The sequence below is a fragment of the Morone saxatilis genome, unplaced genomic scaffold (assembly GCF_004916995.1).
Source record: "Morone saxatilis isolate NCDOM2014 unplaced genomic scaffold, NCSU_SB_2.0 Contig17, whole genome shotgun sequence".
NCBI lineage: Eukaryota > Metazoa > Chordata > Actinopteri > Moronidae > Morone > Morone saxatilis.
The window spans coordinates 9,366,673-9,382,496 of NW_023339729.1; the positions used below are offsets into that span (position 1 = coordinate 9,366,673).

Sequence of the window (15,824 nt, forward strand, 5' to 3'; positions counted from 1 at the left end):
AACAACAGGATCTATTGGCAGAAATGCAATATAATATCCATAGGTATGTTTTTATTAGTGTATAATCACCTGAATGAAAGAACCGTTGTGTTTTCGTTACCTTAGAATGAGTCTCTGAAAAGGGAGCGGGTCTTCTTCTGCTTGATAAAAAGACTGAACTGCTGCTAACTTTGTTTTGCACTCTTTGTACTGCAGTGAAAATGCTGTAAATCTGCAGTTCTGTCACTCTCTTAATATGTAGAGTATTCTGTTTCCCCATGATCTACCACTGCTGCATAAGGACCTGACTAAATGGAGTGAATGGAGTATACATAACACCCCTTCTCTCTTAATGGCCCTGGTAACATCTGCTAATCCCTGTGTCGCCTCACAGATTAATTCTTTTGTGAGGTGGTTATATTTGAAGACGCACACACACACACAGCAATTTCAGAAAAAAAAATCTGAATCAACCAACGGTAAGCAGTGAACGTTGAAGACGACCAACACTAAAAGAAAAATCTAACAAATTGAAACTGTGTGGTCAGAGACAATGTCGCACCTGTTGACAGCAACTTAGAATAATTTCTTTAGTTGGCTGTCTGCAGGCTGAAATCTAATTTCCTCTGGATGTGCTTCAGAGCCTTTGCAACACTAATCCAGCAAACAGCTTTTTTTTGTGTGAATATGTAATAGTGATAGACACAGAGATGTCGGAGGGAGGGGGAGGATGTTGTGTGTGTGGCAAGGACAGATGTATATGTCTCAAAAGGTCAAGATGTATTGAATTAATCGTCTGTACCGATCTGTGTGTGTATGTGCGCCTGTGTGAGTTACATGAAGTGGATTTATCTTCAAATGCCAAGCCCCCGGCCCATATTTGATCTCTCTCTCTCTCTCACACACACACACACACACAGACACACACACACATCAATAGACGGAATGTGGTGCTGTGCAGGTATTAATAATAAATAGATTTTACATTATTAAAGCACCTTGATTATTAATGCTAAAGTGTCGAGCAGAGACCTGCAGAGCCCAGGAAGCTCTTCACATGGCACAGCCCATCATGGCCTTCACTGAGAACCTGCATTCTTTCAGGAATTACACTGTGTCTGTGCTAATATTAAAAAGGTTCACTTCAACGGCCAGTCTGACCCAACACAATCAGAGTGTGTAAGTGCAGTGGAGCTTGTGGAATCCATTTTTATCAAAGCTGAGCTTCTCTCCCTCACAGAGGGAACAGCAATGTCATGATTGGTTTCTGAAATTAATTATTTCCAGCTATTAAAAACTGCCAATTGCAGCAGAAGTGATATCCATGAGATGCAGAGTATGTTTTATTCGTCCACACCAGGGATATATTTAAAAGCACCAACATACACCTCTTGTAAATTTCTTCAAATTGGGCACAAATGTCCACTTGGATTAAAAGATGACCTGATTAGATTTTGTTGGTCAAAGGTCACTGTGACCTCAAAATGACCTTGACAAACACGTTTTTGATCATAACCCAAGAATTGATATGGTTATTACGAAAAAATGTCAAACAGATGTTCGATGGGATACAACGATGAAGTGATTACATTTTTATCCAAAAGGTTAAAGGTCAACTTCACTGTGACATCATAATGTCCTGGAAAAACAATTGTGTCTATTATTCATACTATAATTAAGAAGGAGAGATTGGGACCATATTTCACAGTTAGTCACACACTGAATTGTTAAAATCTTTTACTCAAATCTCAATGGTCATTCTGACCTCAAAATAAGTGTTTAGCAATAATTTAAGAATGGACTGGACAATTCCAGATTTCACACATGTCGACTCAGGGGACACAATGAGTAAACAATAATAGCGCAGTACAGGCTTTTGCCTTTCCATTTCATCCATTCCCTCGTTCTGTATTTTGAGTGTTGCATCTAAAATTGACAGAAGAAAACAAAAGCACATTTAGTATACTTATACTCTATAAGAGTACTCTATGTGGCGCAGAGGCAGAGCGGGTCGTCCCCTAATCGGAAGGTTGTTTGGGTTCGGCCCCGGCTCCTGGTGCCACACGTCGAACGGTAATCCTGGCAGCAAGATACTGAAACCCCGAAATTGCTCCCGATGCCGTGCATGTGTGAATGTGTATGAATGCATTAGTTTCTGTTCGGTGGGCTTCCATTTAGCCAAAAATACACTTTATACCTTGTTTTTTTCTATCCCTTCCAAATATTCACTGTATACATTCAAGGATTCAAGGTTATTTTATTGTCATTGTCATTAACAACTTAAGGTTGTAGAATGATATTGTGCTAATTTAAACAAGACTAGTAATAAAAAAAAAATAAAGCTGTCTTTAAGTCTGGTGGTACGGCAGCAGAAGCTTCTGTACCTTTTCCCAGATGGCAGCAGGGTGAACATGCTGTGGCTGGGTGGGTGCTGTCTTTTATTATCTTTTGGGCTCTGCGCAGGCACCTCACCTCGTCAGTACCACTGATAGTAGTTGGGTACCAATGATCTTCTGGGCAGTGATCCTGTCCTAGGCGGTGCACAGCCGTGGTGTCCAGACATCCAGCTTTTATCACATACAGGAGAGGCCTCTGATCATGTGGCTGTTGGTTATAAATGTTTTACCTCAATGAGGTCCTCTATGGGGTTGAATATTTTTAGATGTAAATGTAGCAGAATGTAATAAATACTAAATAATAAGTCTTTATGTACTCAACTTAGACCCTCGCAGGTCATCTACAGCTAGGTATTTTTATGTAAATGTAACAGTTTTTCCATAAACGTGTAAATTTGTCTGGAAGTAATGAGTTTTTGGTGTTGAGTTTGAATGAGAAAACAATTTGTGAAATTTTTTAAAATGTCACTAAAATGTGAGTAACCAGTTCTAAATAACTAGTTATTTTTCACATATTCCATTTGTAGATTTGTTATACATCTTATCTTGTTGTTAAATGAAACAGAATTGTGGGTAGAATGTGATTTCGGATGCACTGACTATTTGACCAAACAATTTGAAAAGTTAATTTCATAATTTTCTTCTCCATTTCTAGACTGAAGCAGCCTCCTCCAGCACCATCAACAAGCCTGAGTCCTCTGTCCAACCTGCGAGTGAAGGAACTTCTGTCGCAAGACCCGGACCCTCCACCCTGCCATCCTCCACCCTGCCATCCTCCACCCTGCCATCCTCCTCCTCCGCTCCCTCCACCCCAGGGACGGGGCAGCTCCCAGTGGGCAGCCAGGCATTCCGTGACCTGATGGAGCTGGCTGAAGACGGCATGACCTTTACTCAGTATGGTTACACCGCTTCAGGCCCAGACGAAGGTAACACACACACACACACACACTCTACCTGTCCTACCAGTAGATACTAATGGAAACAAATCTGTACAAATGGATCATGATTAATCAATTTTATGAATACTACTTATGAATATTGGCACTGACTGCACTGGCAGAGAAAATTTACTGATGGGTTGAACTTGCACTTGATTTTCGGTCTTATATATTTTGGTATATTTCATACATTTTGTTTGTGGTTGTAAACTCAAATGTTTGCTTCACGATTTTCTTTGAAGCACAGTCAGTCAGATAAAATCAAATGATCAGATCAAATAATCTTGTGCAAAATCCACGACATTCATTATTATTGTTATTATTATCTAACTGAAGAGGTTTTGTGTTATGTATCTCTTGTCCCTTGTTTGTGTTTTAATACGCTCTATTTGGAATTTTTACAACCTTGTAATGGCGGGCTTTCTTGGCCAGATGTCCCTCTAAAAAGACATTTTAATCTGAAAGACCTTACTTCCTGGTTAAAGAAAGGTTAATTAAATTGTTTGTTTATAATTTTACCCTTCAAAAATAGTGAAATTAGTTTTTATATTGATTTTTTTTAAAGGGGTGAATATCTGAAAAACAATTTTTCTCTTAACTTTCCATTACCAGAAACATGTTTTGAGCTGTACTTGTCACAAGAGGGCCATGTTTATTGTAAACAACATTTTTCAATTTCAGTGTGTACTAGCAGGAAACACAAAACACTTGTGTGGGGGACATAATTCTGGCTGGAAATCACTTTTGACTCATCTGTTTTGGTTGAAAAAACTGAAAACAACAAGCCATTATGATTTATTACTTCTAAAAAGAATTATTAGTTCAATTTTAACTTTTGAATTCATACATCCTGCCTCACTATTGTAAGTGTCTTAATCAGTCATCAGTTCGGATTCCTGATTGTCTTTGTTCCCACAGGCAAGAGTGCTGGTCCGATCACAACCCTTCATCTGAGCGGCTTCGTTCCGGAGGAGTCTGAGGAACGGGGTGACCTCTGCATGAGCGGCTTTGTACCAGAAAAAACACACAAACGCTCAGACGACACAGACAGCCAAGCGAGGAGGCTGACGGGTCAGCACGGAGCAAATAAAGAGCGAGGCAGCCATCGATCAGTAAGACCACTCGTTGTCACACTTACTCTGCCATTTTCAATCTAGATCCTGAATCTTTTTCACCATTTAAATGTAACTAAATCTTACCAGTTGCATTATTGAAGAGTAACTCTTTAATGTATTAAATGGTTTCACCCAGTGATATACTATTTGTTGGTTAAAAATGTTATGAGAAAGCTCTGACTTAGCTCATTTCATCATTGATTTGCAGTTTCTTGACCTTATAAATGTCAGCGGGGTGCTCTTATAGTTCACCTGGTAGAGCTTGGCTGTACCAAGGCTGAGTCCTTGCTCCGGTGGCCAGGGGTTCGAATCTGTAAACTTATGAATAGCAGGTTTTACTTCACATAAGCCATAATTGAATACTACATATAGTTACAAAGGTTTCTCAGGACTGTGTGTAAGAGATTAACCCGAACTGACATGATACATACAGTATCGTACTTCTTGTCTGGTCTGCCCACTGTGTGCTTTAATGTATTAATTCTGAAGTGGACTGACCCCATTGTTTCCTCTGTAGGCGGCGCTATCCCGACTGGCATCAGACCTGAGCAGCATGGTGAACAACCCTCAGCTCAGTGACGTGCAGCTCCAGGTGGACAGTGGAGAGGTCTACTTTGCTCATTCCTTCGTGGTGTACGCTCGCTGCCCCCTGCTGGCAGAAATGGTAAAATTAGCTACTATATAAACCAGGACTGCATAATTCTGTAGAGATCTACATTCTGTTTTTATAGTTTATCCTTTAAATGAAAAATGTATTATGATTAAAAGAGGACTTACTAAAGGAATATATTTGCACTCTTTCCTATTTTGTATTGCAACTGCTGCACAACAATTTCCTGCTGAAATAAATAAAGCTCTATCTTAGAGCTAAAATCTGTCACAATACTGGACACTTACCAGCTAATAGCTTCAGCTCCTCTACTTAAGCCGAACAGAGGCTTTCCAGTGGATTTCAGTGATTAGTGGATTTAGTCCAAAACTTGATTTAGACAAAGGATGAGGGATTTTATACTGAAAGGAATGTGTGCTGTGTGTGTGTACCCATTAGCTTTTTCAGAGACAAATTACAAATAAACATTTTTGTATCATCATTTACAATATTAGTTATGTTATCTTAACATAATCTTAATAACAGTTTTACAAGGTCTACATCTTTGATCAGAAACAACATCCTTACTTTTAATTTCTTTGCATTTTCACTCGTCATCCTCTCACAGGTGCATGAAAGTGGTTTTGGGGTGCAGGAGGAGGGAATGCCTGCAGCCCAGAGGGTGTTGATGAGCGACGTCCCGGGACAGGCAGTGTTTGCTTTGCTGCGATACCTCTACACAGCCCACTGCTCCATCCCAGCATCCCTGCAACCTCATGTACTGGAGCTTGCATCCAGGTTAGTATGCAAGATATGAGCCAGGACATTAATTTCTATTCTTTATAAAGAGCTGTACAGTATAAACTGGTGACCTTCTTTGTTTTTTGCATGTATTTGTTCAGTGTAATGTATTGATAATTTAAAAAAAGACTCCTCTCTCTTCTCTGTTTGTGTTTGTCAAGGTTTGACTTGCAGGAGCTACATCAGCTTTGCGAGCTCCACCGAGACGATGCAGCGACTTATGGAGATGAGGAAGACGACATGCACCAGGATGAGAATGTTAACAACCAAACAGACCAGGCCTTTATGGAGCTGCTCCGCTCCATGTGGAATGAAGAGGATGAAGACAACGAGGGTACGGATACAGACGGAAGAAGCGATGAAGAGAAAGGATTGAAAGAAGATCATCAAGCCGACCACCTCGCAGCAGCTGACAGAGAGATTTGTGAGGAGAAAGTGAACGAGGAAGAGCTGGAGGAGATCTATGATTTTGCCGCCACGCAGAGAAAGAGGGAGGAGGAGCAAGACAGCATGGAGGAGGAGGATGGGATAGATGAAGAAGAAGTGTTCACAAAACTATTAGAACCCAAAAAAAGGTCAACTTGTCTCAGCATAAAAAACCAACTTGAGCCGGACCCAAGCCTAGATCGGAGCTACAACCGCCTCTTCTCAGACTCCTGGGGGGTCTATGAGGAAGGAGACCCTTTATCAGTACCCTCTACCTCTGGCCAGCCAACTTTGTTTCAGTCTTCAGCAAGCGTAGTAGACGACCTTTCCCTCAGTCCTCCACCCAGTGTATCCAACCTGCCTGTCCCAGGTCAGTCCCCTGGTCAGGTGGGTGACTGGGGAACAGATGCTCTTAACCGGGACGTGCCTCAAGAAGGTCTACATTTAAGGCGAGACAGCCAAGGTCGTCATAGTATTTGTGTCCCTCTTTCTTCTGATTCGCCTCAGAAACAGAAGGAACCTGAGCTCATAGTTTTGTCTGACTCAGGTGAGGAGATGGAGGTAGTTCTCAGTTCTCGCAGTCCTTCGCCACATTCCCCTTGTGCTGTCCAGAGCTACACCCAGATCAACCCCCGGTCAGTCCTAAAACCTAATGAACCGGCCCTGGAAAATAAAAAGTCCAGTTTAGAGTTTTCTCCTGATGATCCATCCTCACCAGTTCAAAGTCATCCAGGTTCCGGGTGTGACCAGAGTCTAGTGGACTGTTCTCCCGAAGTGTCCTGGCTGATCCCATCAACACCGCTCCAACATCAACGGAGCGTCACAACCAGCTCCACTCAGACCAAAAGTAGTATGTGCAGAACGCAGCTGTTCCCTAAAGATGACGTTTCTTCATCCTCTGTTTTCTCTTCTCCCGCTTTACCATTTAACAACAGACTTCAGACATCCAGCAGTCCAGGCAGAGTTCCTCCCGATGTTGGGGTGTTTGCGGTTCCCCCAAGCCAAGCTAAGCACTCACGCCCGTCAAATTCTACTTCCTCAAAGCAGGATACACCCCTTCACCTCCATCCCCAGCCTTACAGCAGCACTCCCCTGCACACAGAGCTCCTCTTGCCCCCTGTCCATCTTTCCAGCTCCCCACTCCATAGCAACCTTGATACGGTAGGGTCGACAAGTCAAGGAAGGGATAGGGCGCCATCTGTCAGCCCAGACAAGACAGAGTTGGGGAGCTTTCATCTTTCTCCCCTGTCGGACCGTTCAGTGCCACCTTCTTCTTCATCTAACAGAGGTCTTCAAAGTTCCCAGAGACAGAGCGATTCCTCCCGTCAAAGTCGACAATCTGTTGAATCCAGCAGTCACAACAACACAGGACTGGAGCTCAAGAGGACAGGAATAAGAGATGAGGAAGGAGAAAGAGAAATGGACTGTGAAAATAAAGACACAGATGAAGAGGGACAGCAGGAAGAAGTAAAAGCACAAACTGAAGTGGCAGAAGTTGAATCCACTTTCCAACAGAGTTTCATGGCCATGGACGAGCCCCCAATAGCTTTCAACGACTCTTGGGGCTTCAACGTCTGTGTGGATGAAAACCCGGGCTGCTTCAGTCTGAGGCTGGAGGACAGCAGAGGATCCAGCCAGCAGGAGCGCAGCCCGGGACAACGAGAAACCGCTGGTTCGTCTTCCTCTACTGACTGTCAACCTCCAAAATCTAGTCTTAGTGTCCGTTTATTGAACAGCCATGGTAGCGTGACCTCATCCTCTCCATCCAAAGCCCACAGCAGACAACCATCCACCAGTGTACAGGCTCATACCGGCCAGTCGTTCACCCTCTCACCACCTCACCCCACCACCGGGACCACACCAGAGATCAACGACAGCCTCCTAGACTCCAAAATATGGGACAGCTGGGATGAGGACGAGGAGGAAGCTCTTCCTCTCTCTCAGAGGGTGAACCCTTCTGCCCACCTTAAAACACCAAGTAGGTAGTCTTTTTCTCACCAAAGTACTGATTTGGCACAAATGTAGTTCTTTAATCTGCTAGAATGCAAAAGTTTTTTAAAACGACTTTCCAGCAAGAGTTTTTTTGTTTTCTCCGAAATCACACTGACATTAGACGTTTATTCATGACAGCATGCTTTCACAAAAGAATGGCAATAATTTCCATATCTTAAAGCATTACAGAGTTGTTATACCTCTTCACTTCTCCACCTTGAAAACAAAGCACCAGTGTATCAAGAAGAAAATAAAACAACCCAAAGCCAAAACAGCCAAATATAGATTAATTGTAAAAACAGTTTATTAAGTTCTGGTGCAGAATTCCGACAGTAGTATTAAACAGTGTCCTGTTTCATCATCAGCAGCACCACACAATAAAAGGCGTCGAACCCTGGTGCCCATCACTCCCATGCCCCACTACTCTGACATGGACACACCGGATCTCAAGAACAAACTCAACAGGTCAGTGGGTTCACTCTCACTCCCGCCCTCACGTTAGAGAAAGGGTGCAGAGGGGCCACGTCTTTTTTTTCTAATCAAGGCTATTAACTGAGGAGCCAATCCGATTACCTCCTATGGTGTCACTGTCAACTTAGTCTGTCTGGCTCTGCTCTCCGTCTCGGGCTCTTTTCCTCCCGTCCATCTGCCTGTTCGTCTGTCACTGACTTTCTCCTCTGTGCAGGTTTGGTGTTCGGCCTTTACCCAAGCGCCAGATGATCCTCAAGCTGAAGGAGATCCACCAGTACACCCACCAGCTTGCCATCTCTGACTCTGAGGATGAGGAACCCTCTGTGGGACACGTAGCTCAGAGGAAAGCCCAACCCACCAGTCCGTTGGCCGCTGGCAACAAACCGGTCTCCTGCGCCCAAACAGCGAAGTTTAAAGAGCCCAGAGTGCCCGCTGCCACCTCACCATTGAAACACAACAGAGAGGAGGACGCAGAGCTGCTTTCTGCCTCACAGGGGTCCAACACCTCCTCAACTGCTGCCAGTGAAGAATCTGAAAGGTACCATGTGTATTCAGGTGTGACACAGCTGCACAACTGTACATTTATTTTGTTGCTATACATATTTTCCAAGGGCCCAAAATGACACCACTAGAACTGCACAGGGCAGGGATGTGCATCACCGTCACTGATGCCGATGTCACGTATATCTTGATGCATTACCAACTTCCTGATACATTAACTGCTAAGATGTTCTGACAGCCTGTTTGACGTCACATTACGTTCATTTTCAATTACAATGATTGTAATTATAGTGTATGTGAGAGAGAGAGAGAGATGTGAGCGGCAGCTGAGCGAATCTCTACAGTGAGATAATATTTGACCTATTTTAAATAGAAAATCAGTGTTGATATTGTGGTGGGTCGCCACAAATAATAAATAGGAAACATGAATAAATCAGATTTTACCAATGTAAAAATGTTAGAAAAGATGCATCCTGAGTTCAGTTCAGAAGAGAATTATATCTTGAACTTTTTTGCTGGTGCATTGATGTGAAATCAGTGAATCTTATAATCCCAAATTGGACATTTTATAGACAAAAAGATGGGAAATAATTGTTAGACTCTTGCCTAGTATAATATATAGTTCTTTCCTGTTTAAGGAAATATTTTAAATCAAGTTTTTATTTGTCTCTTACGAGCAAGTACGTGATTTAAGATTAAAAAATTACTCTAACTAATAATTTACTTTAATTTACTCACATAAATGTGGTACTATGCTACAAACACAGTATGTGCATCTAACCACTCCTCTCTCAGCAGGTCCAACCCAGAGCTGTGCCTGTCCTCTGATGTCGACTCAGACAGCGATGGCGGCTTCTCTGCCTCCCAGACGGCAACACGCCTGCAGGATCGCCTCCGGGCAGTGCGCTCCTTCATCCTGTCTGACTCCAGACTGTACACTCAGATCCTCCAGTACCAACCTCTGGTCCTGTCCCAGCTCCAGCAGCGGCTCAAGGCGGCCGGGATCCGCCTGGGTGCCGCCAAGCTGGTGGACTACCTGGACTCCCAGTGCATCACCTTCACCACAGCCAAGCCGGGCCACTCGGCACCCGGCCGCAGGCGGGGCAAGAGAACGGGCAGAGGGGCAAAGGCGGCGGGGGAAAATGGAGCAAGTAGGAAAAGAGGTGTTCCTGCCATGCAATGAAAGTGACTGCAAGAAAGGTTTAAGTGGAAACAAGACTTTGAGAAGTGGCAGATGTTACGTTAGTGCAGAACATCTGTCTGACAATAACTTTAGACGGAAGAAGCAGTGTGTGTGTGTGTATATATCACTTTTTGTATATATCACATTTCCTCAGGAAAGGTTTTGTATTTAAGTTTTTTGTTCCAAATGTTACATTTATTGTAAACTCAACTGTGAAAATAAAAATGGTAACTGTTTCTGTGCCAAAGACACAAATTGTTTCTCTGGTTGAAAAATGATTACACGGTAGTCACTTGATGTTTGAAATAGATTTTACACTCATATCATGTATGCGATGGTACAAAAATTAAACCGTAGCATGTGGTATTTCACCAACTATATTAATACCAAATGTGTTAAGCCAAAACAGAACAAAGGAAATTAAGTTGGCAGAAATAATTCTTCACACAGGAGATTTTTGAAAAACATTTTAGTTTTTTTGCTGTTCCATAGATTTATAAGAAAAGATCAGCCACGGTGTACATACAGCCAAGTACACTGAGAAAGGAGGCAGGTTCTTGAACAAGAAAAAAAAAAATCTGATACGTCATTCAAGTAGAGAGACGGGTCCTTCGTAGCAGCACAACATCAAGTCAGCGCTCAGAGTTCATTCAGGTCGCTGTTGCATGGGGGGGGGTTTGTGTCGTGCACCCAGTTCTCTCTACAGCAGCGTGAAGCACAGGGCATCAAATCAGATTCCAAATTACGTACGACCCTTTTGCACCGCAGATCCTGGAGACGAGCTTGCCTCCTCTCCGCCATCATGATGCCCTCTCCTATGGAGCATCGACGCGGTGCTTCCTGTCCCAGCTCAAAGCCTCACCCGCTCATGACAGGTTGGCAATGTTGGCAAGGAAGCGCTGAGCCCACCACTCCTCCAAGTCTATGGGCACAAAGTCTGCACAGACACAACAGAGCGAACAGAGAATTAAAGCATAATCCCGGATCTATGATTCATTCATTTTGGTCATTAATTATTCATTTTGTCACATGGACACAAAGTCAACTTCATTTTTAAAAAAAACTGATCCGTGCAGATGAAAAAGCCCAAAACCAGAGGGTCACCTAAGTATAGAAGGATTCCTATACTGAGTTGAGTGAGTTTGAGTGAACAAAGGCAGATTTCTCTCTATGTAAATGTTAGAAATTCTAATCTTTTAAAGATTGGGAATATAAAAACCCACCATAAATGTCCATGGTGCTTTCTGAAACAAGTAATACAATAATGCTAACATTAGCAAGCCAATATGCTTACAATTGTGATGCTAACATGAAGTTTCACCAGGTATAATGTTTACCATGTTCACCAATTGAGTTTCGCATGTTAGCATGCTAATAGTCGCTAATTAGCCCAAAACACAAAGTACCGCTGAGGTGAGCTGAAATACACCGATTTTAGATGTTTCATTACCTGTACTGTAACTACTGTTCATAAGAATTCAAGTGCCTCAAATAAAATAAGACAGTCATTTTATTGCTAAGTGAATCTGTCCCAACCTTCCAGGGCAGTGAGCCACAGAAGGAACTGGAGCAGACAGGTGTGTGCGAGACAAGACGAGGCACACTACAATCAGGGCCGGTCTATCTGGAACAGCCAGGTTCTCGTAGACCAAAAAAAGATTTAAAAATTAAAGTGAACTATTACAACAGCTGCCTTCTGGCTGCAGATAAAGCCGAGCCAAAAAAGCACACGGAATGTGATTCCTGCGGAGAGATGAGAGCAGCTTTCCTGTGGTGTTTAGTAGCCAGGAATAATAAAAACAGCAAGATGACTGGTTCAAAGTTCAGGGAGTTATCGGTTAGGATGTTATAAGACTGAGTAGTAAGATATGAGGGCAGACGGATTTGCTTTGTTGTCGTATTCATTGGAGAATTTTAGCAGGCGAGTGAATGGGAGTTGTACACTAGTCAGAATGATCCCTGTGGAAAAACAGATGTGGGTACTGACTCTTCATCGCAGCACTGGGAGTCTTCTCAGTGTACTGAATGGGCCCCCGGCTGTCAGTTGACTCCCCACTGCCCCCGTCCCCCAGCTTCTGCTCCACCTCCTGCCATGCTGCAAGCAAACAAACACACACAGTATATACTGAATTCACTTAGATGCATACTATGTATCTGATTTTCTCCATGGATGCTTTTTTAAAACGTTAACTTTATTTGGATCCCCATTAGCTTCCACTATGTATACACGCAATAAGAACATGTTTAGACAAGTAAAAGTAAAGTAAAACAACAACTACATTACATTGTAGTTGTTCAGGTTGGTGTTTTTTTTAGTAGTCTTTAAAAAAAAAAAAAAAAAAAACTTACCTTACTGGGGGCTTCAATGATCATAGTAGGTAACTTTTATACATTACAGATCTGCAGGCTGCATCTTTTCTGAGTTTTTGTTTAACAAGATAACTCCCAGTACTCTGACTCGTACTGTGACTGTTGGTCTCTCATCATTTATTGACTACAGACAATGTGGTTGTTTCCTGATATTCCCAAACTCATCAGACTGCATTCCAACCTCTCAACTCTGAGCCATGAGACCCTGGCATGCACTCTGTACTCTTCCTCACACCTAATGAACAGGGGAGTACAAGCCTTGCAGCTTTGCTCTCAGCTATTTGGAGCTGAGATCTGCTTTGGCTTCACCCAACCAGAGTGCTGAGCAGTAATCAAGGTGAGATATAACTAGTGCCCGAGTCACTAGCACTCTAGAGACAGGGGTTAGAAAAGTAGAACATATTATTGTATTCATGCTACTCCTCTACCCATTTTCAATATGTTTTTCTCCCATAATAACTGCCCATCGATTGAACCTGTTCAATATTCGAGGCTGATACGCACGGCTGATTATCAATATTAGTGGCATATCTGTCCCTAAACCGAATACGTTTTACTACATTCAAACCAAGTCTCACATATCCAGTCAAGTAATAGTTGCAGTTCAAATCCAGGAGTGTTCCTTAATTCATTCAAGGCATGTCATCAGTAAATATTGAAAAGAGTAACGGCCCCGGAACACACCGCACTGTAAGTAAAACACACTAAAGCCAAGTAATACAGTTCCAACCACCATATCCTCTCTGTCAGTGTGTGCAAGCAGAGTGATCTGCCTTACAGGCATGCTGGAAATCAGAATTGAATTAATCAAATAAGTAGTAGTCCAGCAGATCTAGAAGAACATCTTTTTCCATTGGCTTGCTCAACACTGGAAGGATACCAAAGGGGCTGCTATTGGCAGCTGAGAAGCTCATCAGTTTTTCAGAAGAGGTATAACCATGGCAGATTTCCAAATCTGGGGGAACAACCCCTCCTCCAGACTCAAGTTAAAAGGTAGTTTTTATACTTTTTATTTTTATTTTTACAGGTTGAAATGTAAGAACACATAGTTTTTTAAGAAAGAGTTGGTTATTATTCAAGGTGACATACCACCCCCACTAGAGGAGCCCAGTTCCTTTCTTGACTTATCAACTTTATCTGCAAAATAATTGAACTACTGAAATGGTTTACAATTTGAATGCAATTTTCATATAATAATAAATCATTAATTTGACAATGACCTTTTCTTTGTTGTTTTCCTACATTTCTGATGTCACCCCTGACACGCAAACATCCCAGGGCCCTTCTGAGAGAGCTGGACTGGTCTGCAGTGTGCGTTTTATCAGCTGTGGGTGAGTTTTTTTCCCAGCTCCACTCCACGATAAGCCTCAAGGTTCTGGCTCGCCTTGAGCACAAACTCTAAGCCAGGCACTATTTACTTACAGTTTGCACAACTTCTATTAGCTTAAACTAATGTGTGAGTGCCAAATATGAAGAACACAACCCATTGGTGAATTGTATGTGTGCATGGGGGTGAGTGAAATGCTATCCACCATCCATGTTTGGAGGTGACATTTGTTGTCATTTCAGCTTACACATTCAGCTGGACTGAGACCCATCAGGTTTTCTATCTTAACACAACTCGACGGACTGTGCCGAAGGTTTTTCTTTAGGTGCGAGCAGCGAGTGGAGCGGCCTTCCCTGACTGAACTTAACAGTCACAAAAGGACGCCGGCGAGCAGTCTTTACTGGCGGCCGTCCAAGAGTAACACAGATAAGATGGTTCATGCCGATTCAGCTCTACAAGTCATTCATTTCCACCAGGGCATGAAGTGTGGTGGGTGAACGGTTCCTTAATCAGTGTGCACTTGCAACTTCTGAGCAGTTACCAAACCACCATAGAATTAGTAAGAGACACGTTAGGGACTAACTGATAATGAGTGATTATCTAAAAAGTGGTTTAAGCCTATATCTAAGAATATTCAGCAGATAATGTAAGGTTAAGAGCACACGGCTAACTACTATTAACGTCTAAGGAATTTACACAATCTCAGTATAAGGCGGTTCTATCAATCTCTGTTTTATGTTACACATTATCAATTCATCTGATGGTTATTTTCTTGTTACTTGATTAAGATTTTGTCTATAAAATGTCAGAAGGTGATGACAAATGCCCATCGAGTCTTTAAATTGCTTATTTTGTCCAACCAACAGTCTAAAATATGAAGTCAACTATCATATATGCTGAAGAACAGTTGGAACCAGCCAAAGTTTGTGCTAAAAATGACTGATTGGTTATAAAAATAGTTGCAGATCAATTTTCTGTTGATTGACGAATCAATCAACTAATTGTTTCAGCTATAATTGAAAACTTTGTCAGTCAGTCAGTCCTTATTTTTGCCAGTTTGAATAGGAGTTTAAAGGTCCAGTGTGTAACATTTAGGAGGCTTAGAATATATGGCATATAATGTATGTAATCGGTATGTTTTTTATCCACTTCAATATAGAAATCGTTGCGGGTCGCCTTCCGTGGAGGCAGCTATGTTGAACCTCCATGTTTCTACAGTAGCCCAGAAGGGACAAACCAAACACTGGCTGTAGATACAGCCACCATAGTTTCTCCCTCACACTTGTAAATGAAGGGTGAAATGAGTGATCTACAACTACACCTCCAGATGCCACTAAATCCTACACACTGGACCTTTAAATTACTGCTGCCCGGTCAGGAAGAAATGTGTTGTAAAAGGAGAAAGAGAGAAAGCAAGAGATGATCTGCCCGCCACAATGCCCCACTTTCCATCCTCACAAACTCTGACCTTGGAAGCTAGAGAGAAAGATCTACAATCTCTCAAGAAGCCAGTGACCTGTGACCCACATCCACTCAGGTATTGATCCTGCGACCCTCACCTTCATACACAAATCTGACGTTCTCTTCATGTGCAGGGGTGAATCCCTCTGCTGGGCTGGCGGTCTTCTGTGTGGCTGCACTGTGGTAGCGCTTCCCATTCAAACGATTGAACACGAGCTTTGGCGGCGGAGAGCTGGAGAGAGATCAGACACAGTTAATTAAAGAGTGTCAGTTTG

The 15,824-nt window shown here is 42.6% G+C and overlaps 2 protein-coding genes across 3 annotated transcripts in view; one reads left to right on the forward strand and one right to left on the reverse strand.

Annotated features, from left to right (window-relative positions):
- The window catches only part of slx4 (SLX4 structure-specific endonuclease subunit homolog (S. cerevisiae)), a 15,919-nt gene extending 5,309 nt beyond the window's left edge, over nucleotides 1–10,610 (forward strand). Inside the window, exons 6-13 of one of the 2 annotated variants that reach the window (XM_035660190.1) lie at nucleotides 3,031–3,301; nucleotides 4,232–4,425; nucleotides 4,946–5,092; nucleotides 5,646–5,815; nucleotides 5,980–8,222; nucleotides 8,602–8,701; nucleotides 8,922–9,245; nucleotides 10,007–10,610. In XM_035660190.1, coding sequence (XP_035516083.1) covers nucleotides 3,031–3,301; nucleotides 4,232–4,425; nucleotides 4,946–5,092; nucleotides 5,646–5,815; nucleotides 5,980–8,222; nucleotides 8,602–8,701; nucleotides 8,922–9,245; nucleotides 10,007–10,391 — 3,834 coding nt within the window. In that variant the 3' untranslated portion in view covers nucleotides 10,392–10,610. The remainder of the gene's footprint in view (nucleotides 1–3,030; nucleotides 3,302–4,231; nucleotides 4,426–4,945; nucleotides 5,093–5,645; nucleotides 5,816–5,979; nucleotides 8,223–8,601; nucleotides 8,702–8,921; nucleotides 9,246–10,006) is intronic. The other variant, XM_035660191.1, reaches the window with a different exon arrangement.
- A 74-nt stretch (nucleotides 10,611–10,684) lies between these two features.
- Nucleotides 10,685–15,824, reverse strand: part of mcrip2 (MAPK regulated corepressor interacting protein 2) — a 6,165-nt gene continuing 1,025 nt past the window's right edge. The window contains exons 3-5 of the mRNA XM_035660192.1: nucleotides 15,648–15,781; nucleotides 12,379–12,486; nucleotides 10,685–11,328 (exon numbers count right to left, since the gene is read on the reverse strand). Coding sequence (XP_035516085.1) covers nucleotides 11,258–11,328; nucleotides 12,379–12,486; nucleotides 15,648–15,781 — 313 coding nt within the window. The 3' untranslated portion in view covers nucleotides 10,685–11,257. The remainder of the gene's footprint in view (nucleotides 11,329–12,378; nucleotides 12,487–15,647; nucleotides 15,782–15,824) is intronic.